This window comes from Lottia gigantea, assembly GCF_000327385.1.
Source record: "Lottia gigantea unplaced genomic scaffold LOTGIsca_121, whole genome shotgun sequence".
Classification (NCBI taxonomy): Eukaryota; Metazoa; Mollusca; class Gastropoda; family Lottiidae; genus Lottia; species Lottia gigantea.
The window spans coordinates 560730-572866 of record NW_008707245.1 but is presented as its reverse complement, the minus strand read 5'-3'; the positions used below and the strand labels follow the sequence as shown (position 1 = coordinate 572866).

General features: G+C 33.8%; 1 protein-coding gene across 1 annotated transcript; it reads left to right on the top strand.

Moving 5' to 3' along the window:
• The first annotated feature begins 2940 nt into the window (after nucleotides 1-2940).
• Nucleotides 2941-8498, top strand: LOTGIDRAFT_237893 (hypothetical protein). Its single transcript, XM_009048441.1, has 8 exons — nucleotides 2941-3104; nucleotides 5719-5793; nucleotides 5987-6214; nucleotides 6513-6587; nucleotides 6770-6880; nucleotides 7217-7411; nucleotides 7582-7665; nucleotides 7867-8498. Exons 2-8 carry the CDS (start codon nucleotides 5728-5730, stop codon nucleotides 7930-7932), a joined length of 825 nt encoding a protein of 274 aa, XP_009046689.1. The 5' UTR covers nucleotides 2941-3104; nucleotides 5719-5727; the 3' UTR covers nucleotides 7933-8498.
• Nucleotides 8499-12137: the final 3639 nt, after the last annotated feature.

The following is a 12137-nucleotide window of genomic DNA, read 5'->3' as shown; positions in this document are numbered from 1 at the left end:
ACTAATGCAATAAAATTATTAGGATAATGAATGGCCCTTCAAAACAGAGAAATATTAGTAACTTAACACTTATCCATACTCAAGAGCAATTACTCTCCACCCAAGTGTAATAAAGGGAGATAACTTGACACTCCAACTGTAATTAAAGGGGTATAATCAAACGCTTACTCTCAAGTGAGACTTTAAAGGTACCAACTCTAGAGACTAAAGGCCGACAAATGCTTTGTGCTTACCTTCGAGAGTCCACAAGATTTGTCTTATATGTCAATGAGTTGTTTGGATTCGGATGCGTTTGAAATTGAAAAGTGTTCGTCAATTGGTCTCGGATTCATCATCATTTAGAAGTTTCTATGTGCTTGTTTTCTGTGCTTTACCTCCATAATATTCATTTCATTGGTACTCATGTTTGTTGGAAGGGGTTGAGTCTCCAGAAAGCACTGGCCAGGGTTCTAACCCGTCTCGGGGTGTCTTCCATATTGTACTGGCCTTGACCCATCCCTCAAGTTTGTTAACATTAAAAATCTCCTTAATTCGAGTAGGGTGTGTCATTTATAAGCAGTCAGTCGTGTCCATGTTTCGCGAATAAACACCACATCTGGGAACAAAGAAAAAAATAAGTTATTGCTGGGGTTTATCGGATAAAACGGGGCCTTGCGACAAATGCCTCGGATCTCTGGGTATCGATCTCCTTGTATCGAACCCCAATAAGTAATGACCACCTTGCTACTATCTAGGACAGTAAGGGTCAAGCACCGCTCCTCCGAAGGTCATTCATTCAGTTCCACTTCTCGGTTTTTCATTGTAGTATCATCTTATTCGAATCAAAATCAATGAAGTGTTAACTTGTTTACGTTGATATATATAGAAAGATTTTTTATGACTATCTACTCACGGCGATCTGAAGTAGGGGGGTAGCCTATGGATGGGATGGTGGGGTTGTAAATGCTAAATGGAAAAGGGAATCGTCATAGCTTCTGTTTGGATTGTTTTCTAAAATTTCGAAACCATTACGGTTTTGATTGAAACTATATAATTTCAACGGTTTCTGCTTTATTTAAAACTATTTTACTTGAAACTATGAAACTATTTTACTTGAAATTATTATTTACTTGAAACATTTTTAATTGAAACTTATTTTCAGGGGCTATTGTTGAAACTATTTTACTTGATACTATTTTACTTGAAACTTATTTTAAGTGCTATTGTTGAAACTATTTTACTTGATACTATTTTACTTGAAACTATTTTACTTGAAACTTATTTTAAGTGCTATTATTGAAACTATATTCCTTGTAACTATTTTACTTGAAACTTATTGTAAGTGTCATTATTGAAACTATATTACTTGTAACTATATTCCTTGATACTATTTTACTTGAAACTATTTTACATGAAACTTATTGTAAGTGCCATTATTGAAACTATATTCCTTGTAACTATTTTACTTGAAACTATTTTACTTGAAACTTATTTTAAGTGCCATTATTGAAACTATATTCCTTGTAACTATTTTACTTGAAACTATTTTACTTGAAACTTATTGTAAGTGCCATTATTGAAACTATATTCCTTGTAACTATTTTACTTGAAACTATTTTACTTGAAACTTATTTTAAGTGCCATTATTGAAACTATATTCCTTGATACTATTTTACTTGAAACTATTTTACTTGAAACTTATTGTAAGTGCCATTATTGAAACTATATTCCTTGATACTATTTTACTTGAAACTATTTTACTTGAAACTTATTGTAAGTGCCATAATTGAAACTATATTACTTGTAACTATATTCGTTGATACTATTTTACTTGAAACTATTTTACTTGAAACTTATTTTAAGTGCCATTATTGAAACTATATTCCTTGTAACTATTTTACTTGAAACTATTTTACTTGAAACTTATTGTAAGTGCTATTATTGAATCTATTTCACTTGGTAGGCCTATTATTTTTAAGGATTTTTTTTGAAACTATTTTACTTGACATTATTTTTAAGGGTTATTATTGAAACTATTGTGATTGATAACTATTTAATATGATAACTATTTAATATGATAACTATTTTATTTGTGATTATCTTATAGGAGACTATATTTTAGAACTATATAATTTAAACTATTTTTTCAATCTGTTTTTCAGTATGTTGATTGTAAAACTCGACGATTCTTTACTAGAAGGCTGTGACAGTCAGCCACGCCATGCAGTGTGCTATGAGGGAATTTTGTTGCATAAGACAACATCGAGAGAATTACTTACGTAAGTTAACGTTTATTCAATATCAATGAGCATTAGATCGTGGCAAATAAAAGCATTAAGTGGCTAAATTGTACATAAAAATGAGAAAGAACACTGATAAGGGTGTGTTGTTTTATGTGTGTTGTTGTGTGTGTATTGTACAACACAATAAAAGTGTAAATATGTTGGGAGTATTCAGTTTAAATGATACCCAAATAACTTACAATGTAAACGCGATTGTTTGAACCCTATTTGTACGGGTAGCTTTAATTTACCGAATGCCTGTATCGCCTCTTCTCTATTAACCCCAAATCTTTTCCCATTCTATATGCGTAGACAGACTGTCGCTCTATCAGTTATAGCGTTGAAATCTCCGCGTTGTCCATTTGATTATGTCAAACAAACAAAATATGGTCGTGTGTTATAATCTCGGTCAATGTGTTTCTAAATTGTTTGCAGTTTTCTTTCATATCAATAGAGTTCATGTCTCGATAATGTTAGAAAAGGGGGGGGGGGGCGAATTTAACCAACCCTTTTCCCATTCTTGGTTAATACAGCCCAAATGTTATTGGCTAAAAGGGAGGGGCTTACTCATTTTTTTGCGGACATCAACCGTACTAATACGATTTTTGTCAAAATCACATGATCATAAAGATAGTTTGAATTGGATATTTCGACCGTGAATAATTTGATTACGTTGAATAATTCGTTCTTTTCTCCGTGTGTGACTATTTCGGTTAAATTGATCAAAAAAGCATATTTTAAATTAGAATTGTGGTTTTAAATCGAAGATTAAATATTGTCGGTGTGTTTCGTGGATTTTGCCTTTTTCTTAATACAGATTTTCGGATATTCGTCTTCAAAAAGGTGAGTAGCTTTTCTATTTCTCTTTGAAAGAATTTTATCTTCAATGGATACAATCAGTAGGACGTTAAACTCCATTCATTTCATTTCATTTCATTTCAATGGATACAAAGATTGTTATAATATTCTTATCATTCTACACTGTCTTGTTTCTGAACAGTATCATTTGAAAAGTATTATATATTTATATATAAAAAAAACTAAAAATGAAACATTATCAGAAAAATTAAGTAAAAAATTAACGTACTATTAGAAAACTGACTTTATAAGTATTAAATAACGTTATCCGAAACGTTTAAGAAAGATAGAAAATTAACCGAAAAATGAAATGAATGGAGTTTTACGTCCTACTTTTCTGCACCTTGTGGGCTAATGAAGACGGGCATAGTAAAAATAATGTTATTAGAAAAGTGTTTCAGAATTGTAACATAGAAATAACGTGTGTTTCAGAAAAGAAACGTAGAAATAGCGTGCTTTAGAAAAGAAACGTAGAAATAACGTGTTTCAGAAAAGAAACGTAGAAATAACGTGTTGTAGAAATGAAACGTAGAAGTAACGTTATCACAAAAAATAATGAAATTTTTATGAAATTTGAAGTCTCGCGTTGTAAAACCAATAGACCTACAACAACTTCACATAAGAAAATAAATTTAACCCGAAAGGTGAAATTTGATAAGCAATACGTGAGAAAATGTCCGATAGAAGACAGTTTTATTAATTGAACAAGTTTTAAAAAGAGCGACGATTCTCTAAACTGAAACTGGACACCTCCAATGAGCAAAGTTCAATAACTCATATATAATTTCGAGGGACTATATGAGGCTAATATTGGTTTCAACAGTCGTAAGAGTTGTCACTTATTGTCGAAAGGGTCGGAGTTTATTCTTTTACGTGTGATTAAATACTCTTTTTAGAAGAAAGTTTAACTGCGATATCTTTTAAGAAATAAGATATTTTTAAAATTTGCTTTTTTTCTACTTAAATACTTGATATTTTGCCAAATTTTCACTTATTTTAGTAAGATTTTGGTCGTTTGAAACGATATTTTCAGCTTGGTTGAATATAATAAAAGTAACATTCCTCACTACTGAAGTTAAGTTAAGCCACGATTTGTTGTCATTGTGTGGTGACAAAAAATGCCTTTCTAATGATAATTTCCTTTTTTCAAAAACACCCATATGACGATCATAAATACTGCGATATTAAATATGATAAGAGGGACCAGCCCTAAAATGTAAACGAAATGGTATTTATATGCGTTTCAATGGTCAAAGCTTTTCACATGTTGTATTGACATATTGTACGGGTCAGGGGTAGGCAGGTGTAGTATTTTGTCGTGCGAATATTTGTTTTTTTTTTTTTTTAAAGTTGCTCTTTCCTGTGCAGTACATATATTATGGAAAGGATTGGAGATTCAAGTTGTTTTGACGTGCAGTTTTGACGTGTAGTTGTTTTGACGTGTAGTTGCTTTGACGTGTAGTTGTTCTGACGTGTAGTTTTGACATGAAGTTGTTTTGACGCGTAGTTGTTTTGACATGTAGTTGTTTTGACATGTAGTTGTTTTGACGTGAAGATGTTTTGACGTGCAGTTGTTTTGACATGCAGTTGTTTTGACGTGAAGATGTTTTGACGTGAAGATGTTTTGACGTGAAGATGTTTTGACGTGCAGTTGTTTTGACGTGAAGATGTTTTGACATGCAGTTATTTTGAAGTGTATGAGACATTGTGTTGGCATGTATATGTAGAACGTTCTCTTCACTTGTAAATGAATTCTTTTGTTGTGACGTGAAGGAATATGCACTTGCTCTGACCTGTAGTTGTATAATTTTAGTTTGCCCTCTTTTCAATTCTTTTAAAGTGCATTAGGTTAACTGTTGAACTGGGTGATCTACTTATTAATCAATATAAGAGTAGACTAAATGAAGGATACATTCAGATTTTGACCTCCTTTTGAAATTTAATTTGTTGACCGACACACCTATATCTAAATTATTATTTGAGATTTTTTTTATGAGAAATTTAAATTATTATTCGAGTCAAATCTGTACTTTGTTGATCCGAATTAAAGCCACATTTGTGTCGAGTTAAGATTTTCGGACCCAAGGTTAATACCTTGATGTATATATGTATGTGTGTACAGGTTGCTAGTTGGCATACTTTTAACGTTGAACGCTTTCAACAAATTTAAGAAAGATGATCAGATATTGAATGAGTAAATTAACTCATAGAAAATAAACTAAAAGAAATATGAAGAACTACTTTAATCAAGCCAAATTAAGATTGAAGTTTTTTAATTCAGAATACAGTGCATTTAAAATGATATTTTGAAGCGCTGATTTCAATGTCTAATAATCCAACGCTCAATAGAGTATATAACTGGGCGGAAACATTGTATTCAATTAAAACTTCATTTGAAATCGACACATTCAATTCAATGTTATGCCCTATATTTTTTTGACTTTTCTTCATTGAAGGTTATTTGGCAATGCGACATTTAGGTAATATACTCCTGGGTTTATTGTACGCAACGTTTCAACATAACTACACCCTCCTCGATTTATTTGAAGTGCTGATCATTTACATGGCTAATGTTTATGATTGTATTCCTCTTTTTCAGATCTAAAAGATGTTGCAAGGATCAGGGGCACGGTGTGTCAAGTACACCCTCTATTTCCTCAATGTTATCTTCTTTGTAAGTATAGCTACGTTCGATTTTTATATTCGGGCATGACTCGAGTATAAGGAATAAGCATCAGTAATTCTTAATAATGTTCTGAAAGGGGGATTCCGTGTAATTTATGTTGTAAGGGGACTTCATAGTCTGTGTTCAATATGTATGAATAATACCAAGCTTCGCTTCATCAAATTCGCTCCTTCCTTTTCAGATAATGGGCGTGGCATCCATTGGCATTGGAGTCTTCCTATTGGTGGACGAAGAGCACATGACAAACATGGTTACGTTTACCATTTCCGGTGACAATCCAGAGACCAGTGATCCTGGATTGCTCTTCAGCATCTGCATTATCTTCATCGTCATTGGAGCTCTACTGGTTCTTCTCTCCTTTTTCGGATGTCTTGGTACCATGAAAGAGATCAGGTGTCTTCTGGCTCTGGTAAGATACACTTGGTGGGAAGTTGGTGGTTGGACAGGAAGCTCAAATAATGCTCTGCTCTCAAACTGGCAGATCTTCCTAAACAACCAGGAAAGACAACAAGAGCACATGCTGGTGCCCTGAAAGTTAGTGTTATAAAATGGATAAAGCTTCTAGGTAGTTGGTTGATATCTTAGTCCACTCTTGGAGCTGAGCATCATGATCCTCCTGTAGGACATGTTGGTCACTATTTTACATCCCTTGTCGGTAGTCCAAACCATTAATGACGGTTATTTGACATAGTATATTTTTATTGCAGTATTTAGGATTACTGTTCATGGTGTTTGTCGTACAGATCGCTGTCTTGGCTCTATCAATTGTCTTTCACATGAGGGTAAGTGGTTTTATGCCTTCGTCCTCTCAATTCGTCAATATGGCAGCTGATTTGTTGCAACTTTGTGTTTGTGCTCTTTATTGTAAAAAAGTTAAAAAAAAAAAAACTCTTGTTACACTTGGAGATGGCAGTTGAAGACGCTTCGATCAACACATTGATACATTGCCCTCGTTCCATTTAAGGTGACAGAAACACTGGAGAGCTCACTGTATTCAAATCTTAAACTATCGTATGATAACTACTATAATACATCTGATGTGTTTACAAGAGGTTTCGACTACAGCATGGTATATGTAAGTATAGCACCTTCTTGGATTCCTTTAGAAAAGCCTGGCTTTATGGACAGCTCACACGGACAGCAATTTCAGATGCAATACATTCCAAACGTCTTGTAGCGTTCATTGAAGGGAATTATGCAGATTCGGATTGCGAGAGGTCTTTAACGTATATTGCCTATCGCATATGGAACCACGTTCTGTTGCCAATATGACAATGAAAGGTTTTATCCATGACGGTCTTTCCAAGCTGCATCACTGGCAGATTGAAATCATGGCCTCTCATAGAAGCAGATATAGTCCTCCCTTTGAAACTTCCACGTAAGTAATTTGGATTTCTAATTCTTATTTCAGTTTGAATGTTGTGGTATCAGAAATTATACAGAATTTCAAAAGAGAGAGCTTGTCCCCAAATGGTCGCATTTCAACTCGCAACTTGTTCCTGCCCACTGTTGCAAGCTCAATAAAGAAGCTTTTTATACTGAAAGGTTGATGCGACTTGAGGAATCGTCGTGTCCGACCAAACTTTTAGCTAGCAACATAGATACGGTCAGTAATTTAGTCTGTGGTCAGCCATATATTTGATTTGTTTCATTTCAGTTTGATTTAATTTTTTTAATTTGATATTTTATTTAATTTGTTTTTATTTAATTTTGTTTTTATTTATTTGTTTTATTTAATTTTGTTTTTATTTATTTGTTTTATTCAATTTTTTTTAGCCATGTTATGACAAGATTTTGGACTGGAACACGTTACGTTCTACAATGTTGATCGCTGTTGCGGCCGTCACACTTGCGTTTGAGGTATGTGAGCTTCTTAGTGAAAAATTATCTGCTCCATGGTCGCAAGAAAACGGACAAAAAAGCTAAAACTAAATTAATTAGCATGAGGAACACATCGAGTTCATTGTTCATTTCATTGTAGTTTTCATTTACTTTCTTTTAATTTTACTTCATTTTCATTTTACTCATATATATTTTCATTTCATTTCATTTCATTTCCAGTTAATTGGTATGATGCTGACATGTTGTTTGATTAGCTGTATTAAAAACATTTATAACGAAACATAAACCTTGCTGGCAGTTTAAAATTACATTGCGTCAAATTGCAAGGATTTGAATATTTTGACGCATTGCACAGTATTTTTCAAAAGGATGTATTATTTTGCAAAGACATTGGATGCAAGCCGTATCTGCAATACAGATAATTGTATATATATCAGTAGAGAGAATGTTTCTTTGAATGTATGATAATATGTGACGACAAAGTGTAAGCCAAGATGCTGATCTTACACTATCAAAGACAAAGTGATTGTGCCAAAAATTGCCTTTTAATGGAATTTTAAGAATTTCTTGAGGATTAATATTATATTCATGCTTTGTTTGTAATTATTATAACGTTTTTAAATTATGGATGTGGTTTGCCTGTGCACGGATCACCAATAATCAAATATTATATATAATCGAACCAACTTTGATAAATCGAGATGTGCTCGAATATACACGTAATTGTGGCCAGTAAATGAATGAATTATATTATTGTTATGTTATTATGTACTTGTATATATATGGGTTTTGTTATTGTGTATATATATGGGTTTTGTTACTTGGTTATGAATAAACTAAATTGGTGTTTATGTATGCGTTTTAAATTCTTCTTTTGAGTTACAATAAAGGGTCACTTACCCGGAGACCCAATATATGTAGATGATCACCGAAGTTTGATGTGCTTGAAGTTAAGTATTGTCTGAAAAAAAAAACAAGAAACAGAATTACCTCCCTTTATTTGCTCAATTGAAATATTAAGAAATTCAAAAAAATTGTCGTCCATTTTTTTTTTAGTCGTATTAGATTATTTTTAAATGTTTACTTTGTAGAGTATTGGCAACTTAATTACCTTAGACGTCTTTATAATTCCGATTCATTCAAAAATCACAAAGAAAAACCACAGGCCTTACTCGAAAATATCCAAATTTCATCCACATTAAATAATGCATCCTTTTTCATCAGCTTTCTTTGGTGACGAGCCCTCTCAACTATTTTCGGGGATGTCATTGGTTTAAAATCTCGCTACCCAATCGCTCGCTAGATTTAATCTACTGAGTTAAAATTCAGCTTGGATGACACTGATCGGTGATAATTGGTTTAATCAGGCGGCACATTCAGGACCGTAGAGTCGTGGTTTATTCGGAATTACTCGTATCTAACTAGCCAAAAATGAACAATTTTGTCAATTTTATTTTAGATTTGGCAATTGAGATTTTGGGGCCTCTTTATCAATGTGTTTGTGCGTCGCCTTACAAAAAACTGGCGGTCAAAATCTTTTTGTTGGCGATTTATGCGCCAAAAGACTGTGCCAGGTCACCTGGCTGTGTGATAGTCAGTATTTGTACGAATAATCTGGAATAGTCACAATTGTCTCGATCTACAGGGGTAAAGCTTGGGTTTTAATTAGGCGTAGTCTTAATCATCCAGAGTGAAATGTCCCTTCATAATACTACTAGTCCTGATCGTCAAGACTGAAATTTAATCCATACTAAACCCAATCATCCGGACTGAAATCTCCCCTTCATAAGTTTAGTCCTGACCATCCAGATGGAAATCTTCGCACATTCTTTAGTTCATATCAGTTATGAGCTAAAAAGGCGAAAACATAGACCTAGTCTTTGAAAAAAGAATTTATTAGCTAAAGTCTATGGAAGTCTTGTAGTTTGAATCGACACAGTAAAATTGGCAGTGGTCAGTTAACTACACAACTAAGCCAATTACTAACTTTTCCTTTCGCCAATTAATCTGTACCAATTCCACCGTAAACACTGACCACAAGATGTCGCTTCTTTTGTCCAAATATGGCCAGGTTGTAAGAGGTCACATAAGGTTATGGACATGAATTACGTCTGCGCGGCTAATAAAAGATGGCCGACTAATAGTTAAACAAGAGGTTACGTTGAAACAATGACGACCATGGATTAGCGTCACGTGCCTTTTAATCAAGGGAGATAAGCGATGTTATTTTGGTCAAAGGTCTTCGGACAGTGGTCAGTTCTTGTTGACCAATTGGGTGTTAATTACTGTAATTTCATCGCGCAGACTAAAAGCTCCAAATTAAACCAGATTATGTTTAACGAGGTGGATGGTCGCCATTGTTGATGCCCGTTACATGATGTCAGCTTATTATTAAGGACTTTTCATGAAATATTTGTAAAATTTATTTATTTTTAACTTGAAATCCCATGGGAAGTGGTTACTCTCAAACCATTTGTGAAGATTTGACAAAAAAAAATCCACTTCCATATTTCATATTGGTTTCAGTAGTACATTATAAGAATAGAAAGGGAGACAATAATGCACCCTGGTTAATCCCTTTTTGCCCTCATTTTACTGCGCAATTCTTCGATGGTTCATTTAGCAGGCCAAGTCTTCCGAAATTCTGACATTTTTGCCTCTCTTTTGATGGTTGCCTTGTAGTAAATTTTTCAACCCTTAATCGTCCATTTAATTGTGATGAAAAGTTAATTATTACCGCTAAAAATACGTCAACATATCGGCTTTATTATGCTTTAATACTTTGTAGCTCTGCGGTATATTGGACAATAATATGCAAATTAGCTTAACCGGACACCAAGACTGTACACCGACTATAAGTTTGCATGCTGCGTCATTTGATTGGTTGATGTATAATTAAGTATCCAATGAAATGCCCGGTTTCTTAAACGGTGTCATGGTGATTCCTCAATATCATCTTCCTAAAATTTTATGACATAAATAATATGCAAATTAGGTTGAAATAAAGGAACATAAACATGTTAAAAATCTGTTACTTGTTATTTAGCTTGTTTTATGTCCTTATTACTGGTTAGGGGGTCTTTATCTCTTTGGTTAAATCGTTAAAGTGAATAACAAGAGATTTTGAACAGACATTAACGTCTTATTAAGGATGGCAAATGGAAAAGGATGGACTATTAAAGGGCACAATGCAATAGACAAACTCCGTAATATCGTAGAGGCGTTTTGGGCACAGAAAATACAGAATTGCAGAAGCATAGCTTGCGAGATAGTTGTATACGATCATATTAAATGCGAGTGCTAAGGTTTTGGAAGCAGTGGAATAAATTGTGCTTCTACTGCTGTGTCAATCCTGGGAACCACTGATAAAGGTCGGAAACTATTGAGTTACTGCTCAGCTAGATGTGATCAATTGACTCAGATGAATAGATATTTTAATTGCTACGTAAAGTAGACATGACCATGTTTAAGTGGCATTTTTTTGGATGTATATTGATTCGTTTTCAACAATATTGTCACATTTTTCATAACCTTATCGACTACCTTTGTTGATGTAGGGTGACATCACTGTAATCATGTTTAAGTGGTAGAATCCAAGCCTAGTATAAATTTCAAAACTAAGGGCCTATTGAATAAACCGAGCAATTAGTATTTGAAGGTACCAATTAACTAGAAAAAACAGTATTGCTCTACTAATAGTATAATATAAAACAAAACTTCAAATGATAGAATAAAATTGATTGGAATTGAATCTGCTGCCGTTGTAAAAGCCTCCGGGACACTTACAGCTTCTATTTGTACCATTTCATTATCTTATTAAGCTTGTTTTGGCACCCTACCATGTTCAGCCCAAGGTCTGCCAAAAGCTTTTATTTTGCCCTTCCGGTGGTAGTCTTCCACATTGCGTTCCAGGATACTATGAATCCCAATTTTTGCCATTCTTTGGACGAGATTTTTGATTAACGTAAATGTCTTGCTTGTATGACTTTTTATTGTAGTATCTTGCGAATACTTATGAAGGTCTTCTTTTATTTTCAGTCATTTGGTAGATGGCAGTCCAGAGACTAAAGCATCGAAGAGAAAGGTAGGAGCTCCTTGAAAGTTTTACTGCTGATACTCTCACAGATGCTGCTTGACCGTCCGTACAGTACCTACGAATGTATACTGTCCGCCTTAAACAGAGAAAAGCTGAACTGGGTTGTATGCAACAATTTGATCGAAAAACTCTCCTAAGTTTTGGTTCCTACCTTGTTTAGAAGATCACCATTAATAGGATATGATATCTGCTAATCGTTTGAAATTTACTGGAAGAACTTCAGATTGTGCCAACAACAGAGTACCAAATATTAAGATTAAGCTCTGTTTAGTTGTTAATGGAATTTTATCTTTATTACGAATATATGACACTCGAACCCTGAAGCACTTGGCACCCCAAATAACTAAATACCCAAACCCAATTAGATACCCCAATATTCCTAATCTTGCTTGAA

Coding starts and splice junctions, on each gene's coding strand:
- LOTGIDRAFT_237893 (XM_009048441.1), top strand. CDS start 5,728: ATGTTGCAAGGATCAGGGGCACGGTGTGTCAAGTACACCCTCTATTTC. Junction 5,794..5,986: donor TCCTCAATGTTATCTTCTTT/GTAAGTATAGCT, acceptor CTTCCTTTTCAG/ATAATGGGCGTGGCATCCAT. Junction 7,412..7,581: donor TAGCTAGCAACATAGATACG/GTCAGTAATTTA, acceptor AATTTTTTTTAG/CCATGTTATGACAAGATTTT.